Consider the following 24349-nt stretch of genomic DNA (forward strand, 5'->3'; position numbering starts at 1 on the left):
TCAGCTTTCCTCTTCCTCCTCCTCCTCCTTCTGTGGCCCAATTCTGCCCTGGCCTTCAGGCACCCTTCCTCCGGCTCCTTCCTCCTCCTCCTTAGGATGGCTGGCGCGGGAGGAAGGGAAGCGGGGCAGGCACGTGTGCGTGCGCGCAGAGGGAATGGGGAAGGCGCGCGCGCTGCCACTGGCCCCTACTGAGGCCTGGGCAGCGCGCAAGCCCTCCCAGTGGGGGCGCGGTGGCAGCGGCGCTTCTGCCGCCGGCCCGCCAAGGAAGAGGAGGAAGGTGGAGCTGGAGGAGGAGGAGGAGGTGGGTTGGCGCCGCAGCAGCCGCATTAGCGGCAGCAGCAATGGCCGGAGCGGACTCCCCAAACCGGGAACAAGGCACGGGTGGGGGTCCAAACCGGACCGTGACCGGGAGAGGCCCCCCGAAACCGTGAATGGCACGGGGGCCGCCGGGTTATGGCAAGCCTAGTTAAATGTGAACAAGAGTAAACTCATAGATATCAGCATAAAACAAGAAAAAAATAAAAAAAAAATAATAACTTCCTATACCAAGGACTTGTCCAAATTTTATTTGCTATTTTCCTGAGTATTCCTGATCACATTTTGTTGATTTCCCAGACCCTATTCAAAATTTACCCAAGTTTTAACATAATTACACCAAATAATTTTAGTAAGTTTTAAAATAATTACATGAAATAATAAAATACATGAAATAATGTTTGTCTCATTGTACAGAACTAGATATGTACTAAAATGCAGTTCTTTATATCAAAATGGAAGGTTCAATAAGTGCTTCTCTCAACACTGACTGAACTGAAGAACCATGTCTGTTTTAAACTGCACCAAAAATTACACCTAAACATCAATATAATAATTCCCCAACACCTCATTTTGCAGCCCCTGATACACCCCGATTCCCCCATACTGACCTTTTTCTAGCACAGGAAGCCCCCAGGGGCCGTGATCCACCCTACATAATAGGTGGCAAAGTTTCCTTGCACCTTTTAACATAATATTTTCACTGAATGTCCCTTTTAAAAGTAGTTTTAAAGTAGTTTTAGTTTAAAAGTAAAACTGAAGTGAAATTATGAAACAGTTTCAAAACTGCAATAAATGCTAAGTTAGACTAGAGTATAAGTATTCTATAAAAATTAAGTAAAAATACACAAACATATCTACTATCCTCTCTCTTTTTGTTTTGCAACTCACTTGACTTCTGATCCAGTTGCTTCTTCTTCCATGTTGGATTCTTCTCTCCATCTTTTTTTTTTAAGAACATTTTTACCATGTTCACCTAATGGTTTTAGGAGACAAAACACCCACCTCCCATATATAACTCTTATCCAAATGTGGCCTCCAACACTGTGTAGTGTCTATAAACTGGGAGCAGGGACAAGGAGTTCCATACAAAAATTGTAGCTACTTTTCTTGTTTATACAGAAAGTGTAATACTAGTAAGAATATTTTGTTTCAGTAGATAATTTGCAGGTTATCTGCAGTTGGATAGATGTATTGTATCACTGCCTGTGAGTGCTCTTAGTCTTAGGGCTCTTTCACACAACACAGTGATAGAGCTATGGTTCCAGTTTAACTCCACAGCAACATCTTGTGGAATTCTAGAATTTGCAGTTTAGCAAGAGGTATTTAGAATTCTCATCCAGAGATTTCCTCTACTGCCTCTGATCAAACTACAAACTCCAAGGTTACATAGGATGCAGCATGGCAGTTAAAAAGGGATCATAGCGCATAGTAATTGTGTACTGTGAAAGGGGCCTCAAATCAGATGGGAATGGCACCTTGAATCTGCTAAAAAAACAAACAAAAAAAAAACAATGAGTTTATGCCAGCTTTTAAGGGTGGAGACCACTGACCACTTCAATGCTAAGTCTGAAGTCACTTATCTATAGACATAAAGATTTTAAAGTAGCTTTAACCTAACTGAAGTGGCCTAAAAGAAACACACCCAGGCTAGCAGCATGTTAGTGGCACACATAGGCATAAATCCACCTTTCACTTGCCCATAGCTAGACAGGAAATGATTATATATATATATATATATATATATATATATATATATAATCTGCTGAGATCTCAGGATGACCTCAGCAGTCCCCAATTTCGCATCTGGCTACAGGGTCATAGCCAATTATTTCTCTGACTTACAGAATCATAGAATCGTAGAGTTGGAAGAGACCACAAGGGCCATCCAGTCCAACCCTCTGCCATGCAGGAACTCACAATCAAAGCATTCCCAACAGATGACTATCCAGCCTCTGTTTAAAGACCTAAAGAAGGAGACTCCACCAATCTCCAAGGGAGTGTGTTCCCCCCATTGAACAGCTCTTACTGTCAGGAGGTTCCTCCTAATGTTAAGGTGGAATCTCTTTTCCTGTAGTTTGCATCCATTGTTCTGTGTTCTAATCTCTGGAGCAGCAGAAAACAAGCTGGCTCCATCCTCAATGTGACACGCCTTCACAGGGCAATCATATCACCTCTTAACTGTCTCTTTTCCAGGCTAAACATGCTCAGCTCCCTAAGCCATTCCTCATAGGGCACGGTTTCCACAACCTTCACCATTTTAGTCACCCTCCTTTGGACATGCTCCAATTTGTCAACATCCTTTTTGAATTGTGGTGTCCAGAACTGGACACCGTATTCCAGGTGAGGCCTGACCAAGGCAGAATAGAGTGGAACTATTATTTCTCTTCATCTAGACACTACACTTCTATTGATGCAGCCTAAAATTGCATCGGCCTTTTTAGCTGCCGCATCACACTGTTGACTCATGTTCAACTTGTGGACTACTTGGACTCCTAGATCCCTTTCACATGTAGTCTCGTTCAGCCAGGTGTCCCCCATCCTATATCTGTGCATTTCATTTTTCTGCCCTAAGTGCAGTACCTTAAATTTTCCTTGTTGAATTTCATTTTGTTAGCTTTGACCCAGCTTTCTAGTCTATTCAGATCATTTTGAATTTTGATCCTGTCCTTTGGGGTATTTGCTACTCCTCCTAATTTGGTGTCATCTGCAAATTTGATTAGTATGCCCCCAATTCTGTCATCCAAGTCATTGATAAAGATGTTGAATAGCACTAGGCCCAGGACAGAACCCTATGGGACCCCACTGGTCACTTCTCTCCACGATGAAAAGATGCCATTGCTGAAGCATCCTTTGGGTTCGGCCAGTCTACCAATTACAAATCCACCTAACAGTTACCTTGTGTAGCCCCCGTTTTACAAGCTTGTTTGCAAGAATGTCATGGGGAATCTTGTCAAAGGCCTTACAGAAATCAAGATACACTATATCCACAGCATTCCCTTATCTAACAAGATGGTAATTTTATCAAAAAAAGAGATCAGATTTGTCTGGCATGACTTGTTTCTCTGAAACCCATGTTTACTTTTTGTGGTTATGGCATTGTCTTCTAGATGTTCACAGATTCTCTGTTTACTAACTGGATGATAATTGTTGTAATCCTCTTTTTGTTTCCCTTTTTGAAGATAGGGACAAAGTTTGCCCTCCTCCAGGAGTTCTAAAGATTATTGCCAATGGCTCCGATATTACATTTGCCACTTCTTTTAATACCCTCAGATATAGTTCATCTGGTCTTGGAGACTTATATTCATTTAGATTAACCAGGTATTCCTGTACTATCTCTTTATTTATTCTGTATATTCCTCTTATTCCTCTTCTCACTCACCACGAGGCATGGGATGATCATGAGGGGAAACTATAGTGTCTCTATAGTACGTCCAAGGGCCAGTAAATGGCCAGCTGTAGCACAATTCTGCAAGTGAAACTACTACACTATACTGAGCCATACAGAATACCAACTGAATAAATCTTGCCAAGCAAATCATGTGATAGGTTTGCCTTAGGATCACTGTAAGGTCAGAAAGGAGTCCTAAGGCCAAAAAGATTCTCCACTCTATTTAATAAATGGAAAACGAGGATAGGATGTTTTGAAAATGAGTGCTTCGGAGACGTTGGCATCACTTTCTCCACACTGTGTGCAAAAACACCTCTATAGTGTATCCCCCTTTTGTGTAAGCTATAAAGGGCCAAATACTGTCATCCTTTTTATTAATAATTCCAGGTGCCATTTTCTGCAACTTTTCTAGCTCCTTTCTGATATATAGTGCTCAGAACTGCATTGAGTACAGAGAGTATGGTTGCATCATAAATGTTTATTAAAAACAATATGATAGTAGCAGTTTTCTTTTTAATTGCTTTCATTGTGATTTTTGTTGTTGTGTGCTTTCAACTTGCTTCTGACTTATGGCGATCCTAAGGCAAACCTATCACAAGATTTACTTGGCAAGATTTGTTCAGAGAGGAGTTTACCATTGCCTTCCTCTGAGGCTAAGAGTGTGTGACTTGGTCTTTTCTCTTAAAGTATAAAAGAAAAAAGTAAGCTTTTCTATTGAATGCAAGTCACTTTTGCAGAGAAAAATAACTGAGTAGTTACAAATTACATACTCTAGAGTAGTCACATTCTAACACTTCATTTGATTGGTACAGCTCAATATGGTTTAGAAAATGTACAGCTCAACATGGTTTAGAGTCGACCAACAAGTGACAGTTCTACAGATGTTTGCTGAAATCATATCTAGAAATGTAATGGCCTGAACCTAAAACATTCTGCATGCAAAAAATACGCTTTGCCACAGAGCTACTGAAGTTTAAGCTTATTAAAGTTTAAGTTGTAATTAAATGTGGGACAATCCTATTAGGATGAAACAAGGCCTATGTTAAAAACTGAAATGGAATCTGACGCACACTAACACAACCAAAACAAACAAACACATACCAGACATTTCCAGATTTTGCAGTTTTGGGGGATGTAGGTGGCAAGACTACATCTGGCACAAAATCTGGGCTACTGTCCTTTGCAGCCAGGGCAATCATTTTCCTTTGCTTCTGAGAAAGCTTGCCTCCATGAGGAGTAGGTCTACTAAAAATGAAAAAATAAAAATGGGAACCAGTTCATCAAACCAATTCTAGAACAGAATATAAACCATACATTCTAAATATATAAAGGAAGGGGAAGAGTGCTCTGTTTCTCATATCTATCAAATCCATTTTTTAAAAAAAACCACACCTGACCTGTGATCAGACATTCATGCAAGTAATAAGCAATGCTAATGAAGCAACACAGATATTACTTCATCATCATCAGGTGAACGAGAACGGAAACTTCATAACACAGTTATTTCCAAAATAAAGTTTTTAAAAGCTATCCAAAGATCAGGATGCTAAAACTGTGATTCGCATTAGCACAATTCACTCTTACACTTTTTTTTTTATTAAGCCTTGTGTTTTACTAACCCTGAATTTATCTTTGGCAAGCTTCCACATTTTTGCATGTTTTCTTCAATTTCCATGATAGTTCTTAAATCCATAGTAGGAGGACTGGCAGGACTGAAGAAAAAATAATTACAAACTGTTACTTTTCAAGACATCCATTTTTACTTATACTCCAGAAGCCAAACACTACAGAAGTCTTCTATATCTTGCATACATTTTCTAACAGATGTATAATTTATGTCCACTTCCTCAATTATGGCAAACCTCAAATAGAATGTTTTCAAACAAACTTTTTTTATCCAGGAAACACACACCAAGGACACTTCTAGGTATACTGTCTATGCTGGACAAAGTATGTCAAGCCCAGCATTTTAGTTAATGTGAAGTTTAGTTATATTTCTTTTAAAACTTCCTACTAATTAGATCCTTAGATGACAAGTCCTAGCTGCAATCTGTGCACAGCAAAGGCTGTAATGATTTCCACCGAAGGCAGGGGAAGGCTCAGCGCAGAGCCACATAACTTCTTTTAGTGTAATGATCACAACTACCACAAAATTATCTGGCCATTTGATTCTTCAGAAATCATGTTATCAACTAGTTGTATACAAGCAATACCTTTTACTGGGGAAGGAGGAAGTTCTCATTCCAAAAGCCTGCCACACCACATGAATTTCAATACAGATTTAGTCTCCCTTATCCAAAGTGCTTGGGATCAGAAGTATCTAGGGTTTCAGTTTTTTTTTTTTTTGTTTTGTTTTTGGAATTTTTGAATATTTTTATATACATAATGAGATGTCTGGGAGATGAGGCACAGGTCTAAACACAAAAATAATTTATATTTCATATATACCTTATGCACACAACTTGAAGTCAATTTTATACATTTTAAAACAATTTTGCGTATGAAAGGAGGTTTGTGTGTACTAAACCAGAAAGCAAAGGGGGTCACTATCTCAGCCACCCATGTGGGCAATTTTGGAGTATTTCAGATTTTGGAATTCCCGACAATCCAGACAAGGAAGACTCACTCTGTCATGGAATAGGTCTTGTGAAACATGGGAACACATAGAGGATCTTTCATATACCTGAAAGAACTGACAACCCAGTTGGAAGAACTTGCAGAGGTGATTTTGTTATTAGGAATGGACTGTGGAAGCGATATTTTTTGTGTTGATGTTCCATCAGAAGTTTTCACCTCTTTGTTGACATGTGGAACTGTATTGGAAACATACATTTTCTCTTTCACCTGAAATCAAAGACTACAATTTTACCATTTTAAGAAGTGATATTCGCATCAATTAACACATCTAAGAAAAGAACAAAGTCAAATACTGAGTTTTTATCTTTAATAGCTAAAGAAGTACTTTAGGCATGTCCAAAAGTTTGCACATGCCCAGAGGAATTTTCCTTCTCCTTTTAACATTTGTTCCTTATATCACATTGCATTACTTTTAACACCCTTGAGTTTAACAACTAGGTTACCATGGGAGCAGTATTTGGCATTTAACACGTCTAATGTTCTACTGTCTTAAATGATGCTCTTGGCTCTGATATAATGTAGTGACTCCATATTCCATGAAAATTAAGTTATGTGCATGATGCTTTAACAGGTTAAAAAAGACGGGTACATATCAGTGCTATATTCCGCCAAGAATAACCTCTTTAGATTACAAAAAAATGGCTGTGTTAGTCTGGAAAATCCATATGCAAAGGGATCTTGTAGGAACTTTGAGAATAACTGAAAGCAATAAACTGGTAGCATGAGTTTTTGTAGATGCATCCAAGGAAGTGGACTCAAGTCTATGAAAGCTCATGCTACCAGCTTCTTTCTTTCAGTTAGTCTCAAAGGTGCTACAAGATCCATTTGCATATTCTTTATATTAATGTATAAAATACACATTTTATATTTAAATTATACAAGTTCATACATCATGGCTGAGCCTTCCCCAGGCTAATGCCCTCCAGATATTTTGGACTACACTTGTCATTATTCCTCAATAACCAACCACGCTTGCTAGGACTAATGGGACTAAGAATCTAAGGAGCTGTTCAGACAGCCCCAAAGGGGTGGCATGGAGCCGCCCCTTCTTTGGCCGGATAGGGGCCACGGCAACCACAAACTGCAGCCCTGATCTGGCCTTTCCAAGGCACAAAAAGGAGCTGCAAAAAGCAGCTCCTTTTTGTGCCCTGGAAAGGCACCATAGCTGCAGTGCCATGGCTTGGAGGCGCTCCTTTGGCACTGGGACGTATAGACACGGTGCTGGAGGAGTGCCATGATGCCACATGCCATGTGGAGCAGCGCATGGCATCATGGCGCCCCGGGTGTGGAGTCAGGACATGCATCATGTGGACACAATGCCCCAACTATGCCCCCAGGCTGCTCTTAATGGCTGCTCTGAACAGGACCTAACATGCCTGAAAAGCACAACATTAAGAAAATTGACCACAAATAAATAAAATGTATACAACCTAAAGATTTTTTCATAGAAGAAAACATTAAAGACTGAAAACCAGCAGACCAAAGCAAAGAAGTAACATCTTCACAATTCATAGGCCAAGTCTATACAAATCCAACACATGAGTTTGACACAGGACCTTTAAAATTTTGAATCACAGAATGGAAGAGACCGCAAGGGCCATCCAGTCCAACCCCCTGCCATGCAGGAACTCCCAGACAAAGCATCCCCGACAGATGGCCATCCAGCCTCTGCTTAAAGGCCTCCAAGGAAAGAGACTCTACTACACTCCGAGGGAGTGTGTCCCACTGTCAAACAGCCCTTACTGTCAGAAAGTTCTAATGCTGAGGTGGAATCTCTTTTCCTGTTGCTTGCATCCATTGCTCCGGGTCCTAGTCTCTGGAGCAGCAGAAAACAAGTCAGCTCCCTCCTCAATGAAACATCCCTTCAAGTATTTAAACAGGGCTATCATACTGCCTCTTAACCTTCTCTTCTCCAGGTTAAACATCCCCAGCTCCCTAAGGCGTTTCCAGGCCCTTCACCATTTTAGCCGCCCTCCTTTGGACATGCTCTAGTTTCTCCACATCCTTATTAAATTGTGGTGCCCAGAACTGGACACAATATTCCAGGTGGGGCCTGACCAGAGCAGAATAGAGTGGTACTATTACTTCCCTTGATCTATTCTAGACACTATACTTCTATTGATGCAGCCTAAAATCACAGTGGCCTTGTTAGCTGCCGCATTGCACTGTTGACTCATGTTCAACTTGTGGTCTACTTGGACTCCCAGATCCCTTTCACATGTAGTCTCGTTCAGCCAAGTGTCCTCCATCCTATATCTGTGAATTTTATTTTTCTGCCCTAAGTGCAGTACATTACATTTCTCCCTGTTGAAGTTCATTTTGTTAGCTGTGGCCTAACTTGAATACCCTCCCAGATTCACACATATGGCATTTTTATAAATCAGCTACTAGTGTGGTTCCTCATGTTATGTTTCATTTAATTAACAAGCATAGATGTAAAAATGGTTCAGCAGACTCTAACCTCAACCTTATCTGCATGGAATCCTGCTGTAAAGTCTGGAGACTGCAGATCTCTAGGGCTGTTCACTCCCACATAGCTTCCTTCAGAATCAGACATCAGCATCTCAGGAAGAGATTCAACAGAATTAGTTTTGTCAAGTTTCACTATCCCTGTATGTGTAAGAGGAAAATGATCATCAGCAACTTTTAAATGCAAAACTGGTACCATATTCTGGCAATATAAAGTTTCATTGGATAAAAACCTGTTTTGGGTGGGAAATGCTATCCTAGACTATCCACTTGCTTGATTTTGAAAGACGCAGCCCTGATCTGACCCTTGTTTTCAGGGGACCACTCATTCACCTACTTAAGGTGCGTTTACAACACCAAAACTGGTGTAGCAGTTCTCTTCCTCATGGCAGTCTTGGTTTTCCTCTTCACTATACAATGGTACACTTTGAGGAGCAGAAGTGTATGCCCCATTTGTTTCCCCTGTTTTAAATGGCTCCTTGAAGGGCACTGGGCCCCTCCCAGAGTACTTGGGAGTTCAGATTAAACTGAGACTTGAAAATGAAAAATGCTTTAATGTATTGTGTAACTATAACATTAATGTGTAACTCGAACTAGGTAATGGGCACCATTTTGCTAAAGCCTTGTATATTTCAGCATCAGCTCTCCGCAATCTCTAGGCAAAATCTGCACATCTTTAGCAAAATGCTGCTCGTTACCTAGTTCTAGTTACACATTAATGTTCTAGTTATACAATACATAACAAAGGCGCGTTACAGACCGCCCAAAACGGTCATTTGCAGCGCGGAGGAGCCCCAGCGTCCAAACCGCGTGGCTCCTCCGCGCTGCAAAAAGAACCCCCAAAATGGCGCTTCTTGTTGCGGCGCACTTATGACATCGCGAGGTGCCAATGGCGCACTCGTGGCGTCATTTGTGCCACACGATGTGCGGATGCAACGGGTCCGCTAAGTCAAGATGGCGGCGCCCGTGTGGAATGGGCACCGCCATTTTGTGCGCGCTCTGCGTGTATTAGAGTTAGGGGCGTCAGGAAGTGACGCCCCTTTTTAACCCTAGTACGCGTGGAGTGCGTACTATAGGCCCGTGCGGAACGAGCCAAAGTGTAATTGAAAGAATGGAATGGAATGGAAAGAGAAGGATAGTAGCACTTATACATGTAAGATACAGTGACAACCCCAGATCCTTTCAAATTAAGGGTGTCCTAGAGGTCACACGCAGGAAAGTATTAATATGAATGGAATTCACTGCATGACAATAAACAGATGCACACTCTTAATGTGCAATGAAATTAGACCACACCCATGTTAAGATGGATGTGCTGCAGTGTTCAGCATCACAGAATGAACCTGGCACTGTGGATTAGGGTTTCAGCCTCACAAAGAATGTCATCCACAAATGACGCTGTCAAAGAAGCTTCTTTGCCACTAACCTTTGGAGGGTGGACTCTGGATAATATCTGACAGATTATATCCACCCGAGCTGTCTGACCGTCTTCGAGGCTTCTTTTTAGCCTTTGCTTTAGCTTTTTTGAGAAGAGCTTCCCTGGTTTAAATTAAAAACACACATTTATTAAGGTTTTACATACTTTTTGAATTGCACATATAAATACTTTTCTTTCATATGACATTCTGTCCAGTCAGGATTTTCCTAACATCGGTCCGATCCAGACGGGCCTAAAGTGTACTCCCGTCACGTGCTAGGGGTTGGTCGAGGGCGCACCACCCATACGTGCCTCACCTCTAGCACATGATGAGGGCATAAAAATGGCGGCACCCTGTACACATGGGTGCCGCCATTTTGACGCGACGGACACTTAGCGTCTGATCATCGCAGCGCACTCGGGTGTCACAAGCACGCCAGGAAATGAACCCACTTTTTGCAGGTTCTTTCTTTGCCGGCAGGAAACCATGCAGTTTATCTGCTGAGGCTTCCCACCGGCGGAAAAGGAGGCACACCGGCAGACCACCTTTTTTGGGCAGTCTGTATTCCGCCATCATGATTATTTTTTTCCTGTCTCAGTCTTTAAATGATACTCAATACATGTTTAATTGATGGCAAGATTAAAAGATTATTTGTCATTGTAAAGTTATGCCAGAGCTCTGCATGTTGCACACATCTCCATCATCCCCTTCTCCATCTCTTCTTGCTCAGTGAAGTGAGAGTATAGAACTCATTGTGGATTTGCCAGATCCAGAAAAAGCACAATACAAAGCTTGATGCATGAGGGATACAGTGGGGCCTTGGTATCCAGTGAGGTTCAGTGATAGGACACTCCCCCACCCCATGGATACTAAAATCCCTGGATGTTCAAGTCTCTTTAAAACCAATGGAAAGCGAAATAAAAAATAATTAAAAAATTATTTATATTTTCCCCTCTCTCCTAGGTGGATCGAGGCAGGATTACAACCTGATATAAATATACAAATAGTGCTCCTTATATAAAAATGGCAAAATCAAAGTTTGGACTTTATGTATTATTTAAATACTTTCAAGCTATGGATAAAGAATCCGTGGATAGTGAGGATTGATGGTATAACCTATACAGCTGTGGATTACTTCACTGCAGGATCCAGAACATTTTCTTAATACATCATGCCCCCGTACCCGTTTTCCAAACCAAAAAGGGCTCTAATTACAAAGGACAATTTATAACTTATCAAATAACTTCAATTTTTATAAGTTTATTCTGTGCACACAAACTACATTACTCAATTTATCAGAAGAAAAGGATGACTTACTGAGAAGTGTGTTCTGTACTTAGTTCTTCTTTCAGAAAGACAAACGTTTCTCCTTCCTCAGGCTCCAAATAACTTATATCAGGGCCACCTTGGTATGGAGTAATTACTCTTCTGACCATAGCAGGGATCTGTAACATTATAAATTATTTTAAAGCCATAACACTAGGAAAAACAGGTAGGTACTAAATTCAGATATTAAAACTCTCTGCCACAGTACATTTTGAAATACCGTCACAGTTTAAAGTGTGATGAGATAAGGATACTTTCCACGCTGCCTTTATTTAAGGATATGTATCTGCATATGCACCTACCTCATAAAGACAATGCACAAAGCCATCTGCCCAAGTTCTCATTTACTAATTACATGGGGGGAAAAACCTGTGTATTCTATTTTATTAATCCATTGTACTGCACACCATTAATTTTACAGCTATATCCAAATAAAGTGACTTAGGTCCAAAACACACAGGAAATAATCCAGTTTGAGACTGCTTTAATGTCTCTGACTGAATACTAGGGAATACTAGGAACTGTAGTTCTGTGAGACATTTAACCTTTTTTTGTCAGAGAGCTCTGGGGCCATAATAATCTACTATTCCCAGGATTCTCTGGCACTAGCCCTGGGCAGTTAAAGCAGTCTCAAACTGGATTATTTTTGCAGTGAGTTTTGGACCTTAGTAAGATATTCACTTTAGTAACTAAAGGGCTATACAGACAAGCGGCATGAAGCTGCTCCTTTTCGTCCCAGATTGGGGCCGCACCACGGCTTCTGGAGGACACAAGAAGTCATGAAAAGCAGCTACTTTTCAGCATCCTGGAAGGGATGTCATAGGCACGCCGGTGTGCCATCATGATGCCCCTTTTGCGCTACACCGTCTGGGCACTGTGCAACAGTGGCATCATCATGGAGCATGCAATGTAAACAGGCATGCAACAAAATGGTGCCATGGGGATGGGGTCATGACACTGAGCATGCGGACACTACACTGTGACTCTCCCCACAGGTCAGCACAAAGTACCGATCTGTATCCCCCTTAGACTATTAAGAGAACAAGCTGACTCATCCATTAGACTTAATAAAGAGCACAGTTCCAAGAATACTGTATTTGTTGTATTTCACGAACTGCCTTCAATCCCAATTTGGCAGAGGTGTGTGAATGTGGCATAGAAAGTTAGTACTACTAGTAGCAGCAGCAGCAGCGATGATAATGACACATGACACTTCCAGAGTTTTAGAGTTTAAAAATGAATTTAGCTCTCCTGGCATTTGTAGCTTTACTAGGATTATTCTATCATGTATTTTTAGCAACACTGATTGAAATAGAAGACCAATAGCAGTGCTACATGGTTAGAAAATATGGCAAGAGAGTTGTTGTATTTTTTTTTTTAAAATAGAAGACAACCAATTTAAAGCACACTTTAAGGGCTGTATGCTGAAACATGGCTCCAAGAATAATGATTACTGCATTTTAGAATTCATTTTAAAATTTTGTGTGTTTCAACTAATTAATGGTAGAACTTACCGCTTTCCTATAAGCAACAGAAAGGTCTTTCAGGACATCCTCACTTAAAACATCCAGAGCCCTAAGATAAATAAGACATCAAATGGCAGTTTAATTGCAACTCAGTGGTAGGGGTAGGCAGATCTATTTATTTTGGATCTGCTTCAGTCATGAGTTCAGTTCAGGCTGATTCCATCTCCACTTTTAGATTATTCTTAAAATGTATCACAAAAACTGATTACATTTTTGCAAATACTTTTCCTCTTATACGCATTTTCGTTCATAATTTTCCAAATGGCTGCATTTTCCCAAACTTTTTCTGTATAATCTATATGTATGCACTATTTTCAGTACTGTTTCCACCTGTATGAACACTTTTCCATATGGTATGGATTTTTATGAATTTTCCCCTAAAGCATGCATTCTTTTCAATGGAACTCCATGTCACTCAATTTCAGAAATTCTACATTCCTGCTCTCAAACCTGTCGAATTTTCCTTGTTGTTTTGGGGGATGTTATGCTGGTAAAATTGCAGAAACAATTATACTGAATGAATTTCTTATCCATTCACTCTCGATGGAGGTACTATCTGAACTGTGTCCAAATGAAGAGAAATGAAAGAGAATTATGTGGTATTCTTTGTTTTCAATATTCAGATCCTAAAAGCACACGCTGTATTTATAATCTAACTGAAAGAACAAAATTCTAAAGTGAGGGAAGTAGCGTATATACTCAACTATAAGTCGACCTCATGTATAAGTTGAGGTTAGGTTTTGGGGGCAAAATTATGGATTTTGCCATGACCCATGGATAGGTCGAGGGTAAAACTTGGAGGCTCTCAATGTGTGTATGTGTGCGTATGGCAAGAGAGACTCTCACTGAGGCTTTTCTTCATCATTTCATCCAGACACGTGGACAAGAGGGAGACTCTTAAACAAACAGCAATAGCAATCAATCACCCAGGACTCTTTCTGCTTGGCTCTTTCTTGCTAAACTCCTCTCCACATCACATGGGGAAATCTGAAAGAGCTGCTATCATGTTTCCATAGTGATCCATAAATAAATCAACCTGGGATTTTGGGGTCAATTTTTGGGCATTTTTTTTTAATTTTTTAAAATCAAATCTTTTAAAATAATTAAAGAAATCATAAATCACCACAACATACGTTACCGCAGAAATTTCCATCATGGTATACATACATACACATTATTAATACATGCCTACTCATATTTAACTATACGGCCTTGTAGTTTAACAATCTGTTTGGCAATGGCCTTCAGCTATTCCTCTCTTCCTGCTCCATCAACTTGGACCATAAATTTTTGGGCATAAATTTTTAGACTTATAGACGAGTACATACAATAGCTAGCTATCACAGGGCCTAGATCTGTAAATACCCTAGCAAACACTGTTGGTTGGTTGGTTTTTGTCTTAGGTACATTTCCAGAATGTTTACATGACAATTTTCTTGAATAGTAGTATGAATATCACAAAACCTTTCCTAAGCCCTGGCAACATACAGACAGAAAATGCTATGATAGTATAGAAAAAACTATGCAGGTGTAAGGCATGATTTTAAGAAGAGAAATGGGAGCTGGACAGAGTAATGACTCTTTAGACATATGGTTTAATCCAGCATTAGTTCAATCTAAAACAAAAGGAATTAGTTAATTTCTGTTCATCCATGTCCCATCAATTTCAGTCTTTTTAATCTTATACTTCAATGGTTCTCAAACAGTGAGGTGGGACCCCCAGGGGGAGAGGGCACAAGAGTTTCTCAAGGGGAGGTCAAAAGAGTTGAAGGCCCTGATCCCACCTCCTCCTCCCAAATTTTTTAAATGTAAAATTTTCACACGCGTTGAGTTAAATATAGAATTTACTTAAATAAAACTGTTCTAATTTGAACAATGTTATTTCCTTATAAAATGTTAAAATCTGAATGTACATGAATGTGCAAATAAAAAACACACACTAAATAAACAAAATATTTTTATTCATATACTATATCAAATGGGGGGGGAGGAATGCAACATTCACATATTGTACAAAGTTGTACAAAATATGAGTACCACTGTTATACTTTATTGCATTTTAGCAAAAAATTACTCTAGGCAGCCAAATTGGGAAGCTGCCTGTACAAAGCACACAAGCAGAAAGTGTAAGCAACAAAATGGATGAAATAATAGATCTGATGAATGGAAATGAGAAGGCCAAGAGCTTTCAGATAAAGGGAAGAGCATGTAACAACGTGTAACTTGAAACTGATGTGGGGAAAACCTAAGGATTCAGTAACAAATTTGTCATACTGTAAGCAAAAGAGACACAGTTACTTTTACAGAACCTCCAAAAACCTATTCCCAATCTTTTGAAAAATATTTTGGAATCAGAAATAATAAAAGCAATTCAGGAAAAATGTAGTTTCAATTTTTTAAGTAGATATTTGGATCCACCCTGTGAAGACAGCTGCTAAGGAAAACACTTTCAAACATTCAGATGCATATGAAGATGCTATCTGTACCCCTCAAGATTGCAAATGACCAGAGCAAGTGATCATGCAGAGCCCAGAACCTGCCCTTACCTCGTTTCAAGTATAGCTGCCATGTTTAGTACAATGAATTGCAGACAAGACTGCTTCAGCTGTTCAGCATTATACATGGCTGAAAACTCCAGAATCTCAGCAGCATTCTTTAAAGTAACTGAAATTGGAAACAAAGGCAAAAAAACCTAGAAAGCATGATAGAAAGCTAGGACAAAAGCAAAGTAATATTTCACACCTACTGTCAACTACATACCACCCATGTAAAGAAATAATCTATTTACAAATTCATTTGATTGCACAAGGTTCTGGACCGTGCTTTATGGTGCATACAGACCATTTTAGGCACCAGAAAAGCTTTCCACATCTGCACAAATGACGCACAGGGCCTAAAATTCACTCTATATGCTCTTAGAGCTGCACCGTGGAACATAAGATAGATAATGGAGGACTATCTATCTAGCTATCTATCAGAAAGCTTGCCCTGGTGGCGCAATGGTTAAATGCCTGTACTGCAGCCACTCACTCACAAACCATAAGGTTGCGAGTTCAATACCAGTAAAAGGGCTCAAGCTCAACTCAGGCTTGCATCCTTCCAAGGTTGCTAAAATGAGTACCCAGATTGTTGGGGGCAATTAGCTTACACATTGTAAACTGCTTAGGGAGTGCTTAAGTGCACTGATAAGGGGTATAGAAATGTACTTGATATTGCTATCTTTAAGATGAAGAAGCCCTCCAGCACAGTTTGAGAACTCCTACATCTAAATATTTTCCTTTAAAAATAAGCAAAACGTGATCATTTTTAAGAAAAAATGGGAATCAGTAACCTGTCTTCACGTATGTGACAATATATCATAATAACTTTCTGAATAACAAGTATAACTCACGTTTTTCTGTAATGGCTACTTCACAAATTTCTTTCAGTCGTGACATAAGGAGCTGGTCTGCTACTACAAGAACGTTGCAGATGAACTCCACATTTTGAGATTCTGGAAATCATTCAAAAATTGTATCATGAACAAGCTTTCAGCATTTGCTTTGCTTACAGTCAATCTACTAGCTAAACCAAGATCACAGGCTAACGTATACCTTATGAGGCAGTCCATTCCTCCCTAAATGGTTTCAACAATGTGCTTGGAATGTGCATGTTTCTCCCCAGGACTACTATTCATTGTCTGCCTTCCCTGAAAAGTTCATGCATACAAACCTATTTTGCTTCTTCAATATCTGACTTTGTCCTTCTGTATCAGGGCAGCCCCCCCCCTTTTGATTAGCCCTGTTCTCATTTGCACTGCACTTGCATGTCATGAACATGTTCACCTGTTTCAACCCATTAAGTTAGCCCTTGGCTATCAACACTGATTTTTCTTTTCTCCCCTTTCCTATTCTATCCCCAATCATTCTCAGCAAAGCTCTTCTCAACATACTCCAGACTTGATTCTTCTAGGAACACTAGTAATGTCAATGCCCTCACCTTTTATTGCAGCAGCTTCATCAGTGTAAATATAATCCAGGATGACCTGCAGGATGTCTGAGGAGAATGGCATTTCCAGAGATGCACAGCGAGATGCCTAGAAGGAATCAAGACGCAGCAGAATTTCCCTATGAGCCTTCAGGAAAAACCTCAGACTGTAAAAGTTTGCCTTTAACAATACCACACACAAAGGATGTTGTTTACAAATGTTTAATGCAAGAATTTAGACTACGTCTATATGTTTCTTCTGAAGCTGTCTTCCAGCAAATCAAATCAATGTAATCAAATACTGTCTATTCCGACTGCCAATACCTCACCGAGAAAGTAGCGGTATGACAGTATGGCTTATACTCTATCAGACCATTAGTCCATCCAGATCAGTACTTCATGCAGTGACTGGCACTGACACTCCAGGGTTTTGGAAATATATAGAGATACCAGGATCTAACCTGTTTGGTTCAGTTCATCATTATTACAGTCATAGACCAGCACAAGAATTTAAACTGGAATATACTGCATGCAAAGATGTGCCCTACTATTGAGCTATAGATCCTCTAATTTTTTTTTAAAAAAACTCCTATTAAAATTCTAACATCTATCGTCTATCACTAATGTGCAACTAATTTCATGGAATGCTATAAGGAAAAATCAAGCATCCATATCCATAGATTTTTTTATCCCTGGATTCAAGCATCCATGGCTTGAAAATATTTTTAAAATATATAAAATTCCAACAAGCAAACCTTGATTTTGCCATTTTATATAAGGGACACCATTTTATTATCCACTGTACTTAAAGGGACATGAACATCAATGGATGCTGATATACACAGAAGGTCCTGGACCCAAACCTCAGCTGATACCAAGGGCACACTGTATTTGTGCTCAATTAAGAACCTGAAAGTTATTTGCAATCGCACTGTGCTACCTCGTTCGTATGCAAAAGTTAAATTTTGATCATCGCCTTTTATGATCCTACATAACACAAACCTCTTTTTTTAGTCCATTACCAATTTATCTTTTGTGATTAATTCCTTTCTCTAAATAATTCCCAAATAAATATTTTTGAATAAATTAAAAAGGAAGAATAGAATGTCCATGCGCTATCATGATACACTTACCTCAATCCAGGAGTTGCTCAGCATGCTGTGAAAGTAGTCTGAAAAGGAGATAAACTTCATTTTGACATGCATTAAATTGATACATAACTATTAATAAAGTAACAAAAACACCTTACCATTTACCTACCAAGTCTTGCACATAGTACGCATTTATGGCATGGAAATTCCTTTTCATCTATAGACTTCATGGTGACATCGCAGAGGTATGAACTTGAAAAATAAAGACATGCTTGATTTGAAGAGACTAACTGGTAAATAAGAAGTTGCTTAATCAAATTTAGTCCTCATTACATTTAAAATACAAGTTTAAACACATTTATTTCAAAGACTATTAGAACTATGCAACTGCCAAAAGGGCATGGCACAACATCATGTTTTATGAAAGTAAACCAACTTGGAACTCATGAAATAGAAAACTCAGAGGCATGATACAGTTTTCATAAAATGATATTTATCTTGACTGATAAATAGGAGGTGATAAATACAAGGGTATCTTCTACTACCCAGGAGTTTTACATTCTAAGATGAATAGGAAAATGTGAAGATGGACAACATGTATCAAAGAGTAGGAGCAAGGGTAAAACAAAGAAAAGCTCACAGTACACTGCCAAACAATTACTCTTTGATCTTTGTGCATGATTTCCAGTTCAGAACTGCCAGTCAAACCTCTTTTATTACAAAGCTTAATGTATATAAAATACAACCAATTTTGTGAAGAAATAATTTGCTTCAACGTGCTATAGCTCAGAAGTGATATGTCTATGTTTACGTGTATGTTGTAGCTCAGACATAATATTATATGCAAACCACTCGATATGGGGTCAGGAAAAGAACAAAAGATATAAAGAAATGCAAGAAGAGGGCAGAAGTAAGGACAAGGCCCAAGGTTTCTTTTCTCTCACAAGGGTTGACAAAGAAATATCTAACCATGTATATTTGGCCTTCTAATTTCCTTTTTTTAACCACAGACCTGACTTTTTAAAACTCACATTTTTTTCTGGTTTAGCTTTGGTTTGTTTCCACTGTTTCTGTTGGCAATACTAATTCTTCCATTTTCTATTCGGACGCCATCTAGCCTACAACAAAATAAAACAATTAACTCATACAGTGCACAGAAAAGTTATTATATCCCTGAAAAAATGAATGACTATGTCCTTAATCATATCCCCTTACAAAAAAAAAAAGAGAGTAAAAAGAAACAACTGATAGAAATCCTTGATGAATGGCAGATTATTAAAATCATCATCACTAAATTATTTCAGCATATTATAGTGGGCCAATGAAGCACGAGGCAGTGTTTACCAATCTTTTTTAGGAATAAGTCCAGTTGTCTTCATGAATGTTACCAAACATTTTCCGCCAAAAATTCTAGGATGCAATCAAAGACTCCTTGTTGCACAACATGGACAGAAGATTCACAGGACCGGATCTAGGCTTTACTGTAATCCCCACACTGGTAAAAAGTGCCACAGACTATTTTATATGCTTTTGTTGCTATGATTTAGGGCTGAACACCAAGTATTTCATAATTCACTAACTACTTTTCAAAATGCAAGCAAAGCATTCCAGTTTGGAGCTTAAATTATGCTGCTAGTCCTGACCAGCATAGACCCCCTGAATCTGTGGCATTTATCTACATATTGACTCACCATTCAACAATGCAATAAATGGGACAAACCAACAGGATTCCAATGTAACTGTGGTTTTCCAAGCCACTGTTTGCATTCTTAAGTAAACATTTAAAAATAGACTCATCTAGGATGACTGAAATGCATGGGCCAAATAATGCAAGTTCTGGCTGTTTTGGAGGCATGGCATTTAGATGACACATGTCCCCAAAACAGCCAGAAGCTGCAATGAGAGCCAGAACTTTTAGGAAAGGATTAAATACACTCCTGTGGCGGCCAGCTTCGGAATGCGGCAGTGGCCCACTTTGGAAGTGGGCCATGCAATCGCAGCAGTCCCGGCGCGGTCAGGGCTGAACCAGCCAGAGGCCACTCCTTCCAGGCCATGTGCTCTGGCCCTTAGACAGTAAAGAGGAGTTACATCCTTCTACTTTAAAAATAAAAAACCTGCCATGCAGCTGTGACCTTGTAAGGAATCATTGTAAAGGTAGTCTTCCTTTTGCACCATTGGCACATGTGCTTAACATAAGAACCAGTCTGTTAGAATAAATACACAGAGACATGTGTATGTATACAAACCATTGGCATACCTTGAACTTAAACTGTCAAGTCGAAATTTCTTTGCAGCAACCTGCAGCATTTTTATGAGATTTACTTCTTCTCCAACACCTTTGCATTTCTTAGAAGTGGATTTTGGTTTACTTTTCTGTTTTTCATTTACCAGCTGCTCTTGGTTACTTCTGTAAACCTCAAATGCAGACTTACTATTAGCATCCCCATGAATAGTTATTTTACTCAAATTTTTAATTAGGGTGTCTTCATTTTCTTCCATTCTTTCTTTGTACACCATTTTGGGCCTGTGACCATGAACAAGGAGATCACAAGAATCTGTATAAATGTACTGCAGAAGGTACATAAACAAATCTGGGTGAAGTTTTTCAATCACAAACAAATCACAACCAACATCATCGTCTTCTTTGCGATAAAAGTCAGTAGGATCCAGCCAACTGTGATCAGCGGCAAAGAGCTTCCGGAAAAAATCAGAGCGCATTGCCAAAATATACTTGTGCGCAGGGAAAGTCCTTGTGCCAACCTGAAAAGTCACATCATGGATGGTGTCCATAACTTCTGCTTCTCCCAACAATTTGCCAAAATCCTCAGGAAAGCTAGACATTGACACACTTGGAATTTCATATAAACTGAAAGACAGAATTATATGGATTTTCCTTTAATTTTAATCTCACCCTATTAAAATCTTCATGCTTAATGCAAGAAAAAACAGCTGCTAGATTGTTTTCTTTTCCTCTCCTCTTAAACATGAAAAGAAACATGAATCTGTTAAAAAACATTTTTTCTTGAGTTAACAAAAGTACAAATTGGGCACATATGAAATACATATTAAGAGTGCACGCTCATGTACATGAACCCATACATGTACCAACCCTTGGAAAGAGAGGACATGCACGCACCCCTTAACTGTTTTCTTAAGTGTCTTGGAAAATGAATCTGGGCTGGATCCACAATTCAGAAATAATCCGATTCGACACCACTTAAACTGCCCTGGCTCAAGGCTACACAATTCTGGGAATTCTGAAGCTGGATCACAACTGCAAAAATAATCTGGTTCAGCACAGTTTAACTGCCCTGGCTAAGGCTATGGAATTCAAGGCTCTGCTCCGCTCTGGGGCCACAACCAACTACAGTTCCCAAAATTCCATAGCCTTGAGCCAGGACAGTTAAAGCAGTGTTGAACTGGATTATTTTTGCCATGTGGATCCAGCCTTAGATTCACAACTCCACACATTAATACTAGCAGGTATACTGCCCCATGCTGCAGCTAAGTTTTGCTTTAATATAGCAAAACTTTGCAAAATGCCAGACATAGGAAGGCAAGAATAACTTAATCATAACTCAAGTGCTAAACATTAATGAGACAGGATCTTGACTGATGTGCCAAAAAGCTCAGGTAGGAACAATTCTTTGAATGCCAGCACTAATTTCTCTAGCACTTTCAGTTAAGTTACTCCCCAAAATAATTTAAGCTTACCTTGTTTTGGGATCTGACTGTAAAACAGCAAAATTACAACCACTAGGATCTGTGGTAACACTGACTGCTCTGTGAACAAAAGCAAGCTTCTCGAGTCGTATGCGTTCATATACATTGTTGGTGTCATAAGATGTGATATCATTTGAGGAATTCTGAAGATTTGAGACAATCTCTGCTAAACATAGAGATTAAAATAATTAGACAATCAGATGAAGAAGCAAAAAGAAAACATTTTCTGCAATAATTAACTGATTTCACTATTTGAAAGGCAACATGTCTGGCTTCTGTTACAGATTTACTGCTTAACACGTGATGTGCTTTCCAAGCAGTTTACCTGATCTCATAAGAACATAAGAAAAGACCAACATCTGTCCTTATAAAGCAGTATGTAGTAACACCATATTTCATTTGCAGCATGATTTTTTCAGTGAATATATGGACATGACAAGTCAGTTAAGGAGATGACTATTTTGTAGGAAGGCCAAGTTATGACTGATGCTTCTACAATCAGACACATACACACACAGAGATAAAAACAGCTCAAGGTCTTGGAATGGAACATAAAGTATTTTAAATGTTTTGTTTATGTAGGTACCTGGCTCAGATTAATTATATGTACTGATGTTCTTCAAACAACAGTTACAGTTTTGTCATGTGTGTGTTTAGAAAATATTTTGGTTCATGTCATGTTTTCAGTTGAAGGTGTAACGATATCAGTACTCCCAAGACAGCAGTTCAAACGTTATAGTCATATTAAGCAATTACTTCACAAATCATATCACCCAAATGAGACCCCAGACAATTACAGATTAATGTAGGTCTATTTTATATTGTCATACTCTATAAACTGCATTGTTTTAACAACAAATATCCTTATTCCTGGAAGAGTTATGTATGTCCCATGCTACTTAAATGCACTAGATGGCATCAGTTAGTCTGATTAATTCTGTTATGCAGAAGCGGTGCTCTCCACGAAAGGTTTATTATGGACCAGTATCAACCAACAGGGTTGAAACCATGGTTTCCAAAAACAAGACAGAACTTTCTGAAAATTCCTGAGGAACATGTACCTAGAGAGATTTTACCTTTTGTTTAAAAAGGAAAAATGAAACAAGATCTCCCAAACATCTACTGCCATGAATGTTAGAAACAGTTGACACAGCCACAGGTGTGACTAGTCAAAACTATCTTTCCTGGTTAAACTGAATAAAGAGAGCAGTGTGAAAATAACATGTCACACACTATATAAGCCACCAATAATTCGTTCTGTCACATGCTGAAACCTTATTTGTTTCAACATGCATTTTGTAACTACTGGTTCTTATCTGTTTGCTTTTGTATCTTGCTTTATTGCGGCTGATTTTTTAAAATTATTTTAACCTGAACACTACTTTGTGTATTTGTTAACATAAGATGTATATCATGTTCTTTAAATAAAAGGAAACAATGTTTGTGATGAGGACAGAAGGGAGCTACTGCCAATTTTTCAACCACTGTGTTTTTATTCCACATGGGTGTTTAATGGAGAAGTGATTCAAAGATACAACATATATTGCTCAAAAAGGAAGAAAGGAGAACTATCCTTGATGACACTGGCCCTCAACAGATGGGCCTTTACAGCGCCCTTGTTACGTGCGAGGGTTGCCTGGCGGGCGAAGCACCCACACGCCCTGTAACCCTCGCACGTAATGAGGGTGTCGCAGCTGCACAGCACCACCCACACGGGGCGCACAGCTATGACATTGCAGCTGCGCAGCAAAAAGGAGCCGCCATTTACTTCTCCTTTTTTGCTGTGCAGCAGCGTCGCACAAACTGGTTGCTGCAGCGCTGCTGCACAGCAAAGAGAGGCGTCTCCCTGGCGCCTCTTTCTGGCGGTCTGTACCCCTGCCATAGGCTGCATTTGCACTGCAAAAAAATGCAGTTTGACACAGCTTTAACTGTCATGGCTGAATACTATGAAATCCAAGGATTTGTAGTTTGTTGTGGCTCCAGAGCTCTCTGCCAGAGAAGGCTAAATATATCACAAAACTACAAATCCCAGAATTCCATAGCACTGAACCATGGCAGTTAAAGTATATCAAACTGCATGATTTCTGCAATGCAGATACAGCCTAGGAAAGAAAAGAGGAGCTATATCACTTCAATGTTCACTGCACCTTACTATATAGCTAGCCCTGAAAACAATCTCCCTGATATCAGGCCTGGCAATGTAGTGACATGAGAGACAGTGTTACCGTACTTCTTCATGCTGTGCTTATCAACTGAGGACGCCCTGTACTAAATTCCCCCCAAAGGAAGAAAAGTAAGCCTTTTGCCTTTTTGTCCCTTGTAGCCCCTAGGTTTGTGCCATTAGAAAGCCAAGGATGCAAACAGAACAAGTGCTAAAATCCTTCCAAGCATGAAAAAGATAAAGTATAATCTGTAGAGTAAAAGAATTAGTTACATCCCCTACAGGATACAGAAATTCAGACCTCTGATCTAACATTATGGAAACTA

General features: G+C 39.4%; 1 protein-coding gene across 3 annotated transcripts in view; it reads right to left on the reverse strand.

The window, feature by feature from the left end:
- LOC121917491 (inhibitor of Bruton tyrosine kinase-like) overlaps positions 1–24349 on the reverse strand; it is a 61760-nt gene that overhangs the window by 10041 nt on the left and 27370 nt on the right. The window contains exons 11-25 of one of the 3 annotated variants that reach the window (XM_042443504.1): positions 21854–22025; positions 20397–21005; positions 19171–19257; positions 18309–18391; positions 18182–18219; positions 17061–17157; positions 16474–16575; positions 15629–15746; positions 13071–13131; positions 11548–11675; positions 10239–10351; positions 8805–8953; positions 6390–6550; positions 5326–5418; positions 4808–4951 (exon numbers count right to left, since the gene is read on the reverse strand). In XM_042443504.1, the coding sequence (XP_042299438.1) occupies positions 4808–4951; positions 5326–5418; positions 6390–6550; positions 8805–8953; positions 10239–10351; positions 11548–11675; positions 13071–13131; positions 15629–15746; positions 16474–16575; positions 17061–17157; positions 18182–18219; positions 18309–18391; positions 19171–19257; positions 20397–21005; positions 21854–22025 (2155 nt within the window). Of the gene's footprint in view, positions 1–4807; positions 4952–5325; positions 5419–6389; positions 6551–8804; positions 8954–10238; positions 10352–11547; positions 11676–13070; positions 13132–15628; positions 15747–16473; positions 16576–17060; positions 17158–18181; positions 18220–18308; positions 18392–19170; positions 19258–20396; positions 21006–21853; positions 22029–24349 lie in introns of all 3 variants that reach the window. The other 2 variants (XM_042443505.1, XM_042443503.1) reach the window with 2 other exon arrangements.

This window comes from Sceloporus undulatus, unplaced genomic scaffold (assembly GCF_019175285.1).
Source record: "Sceloporus undulatus isolate JIND9_A2432 ecotype Alabama unplaced genomic scaffold, SceUnd_v1.1 scaffold_20, whole genome shotgun sequence".
NCBI lineage: Eukaryota > Metazoa > Chordata > Lepidosauria > Squamata > Phrynosomatidae > Sceloporus > Sceloporus undulatus.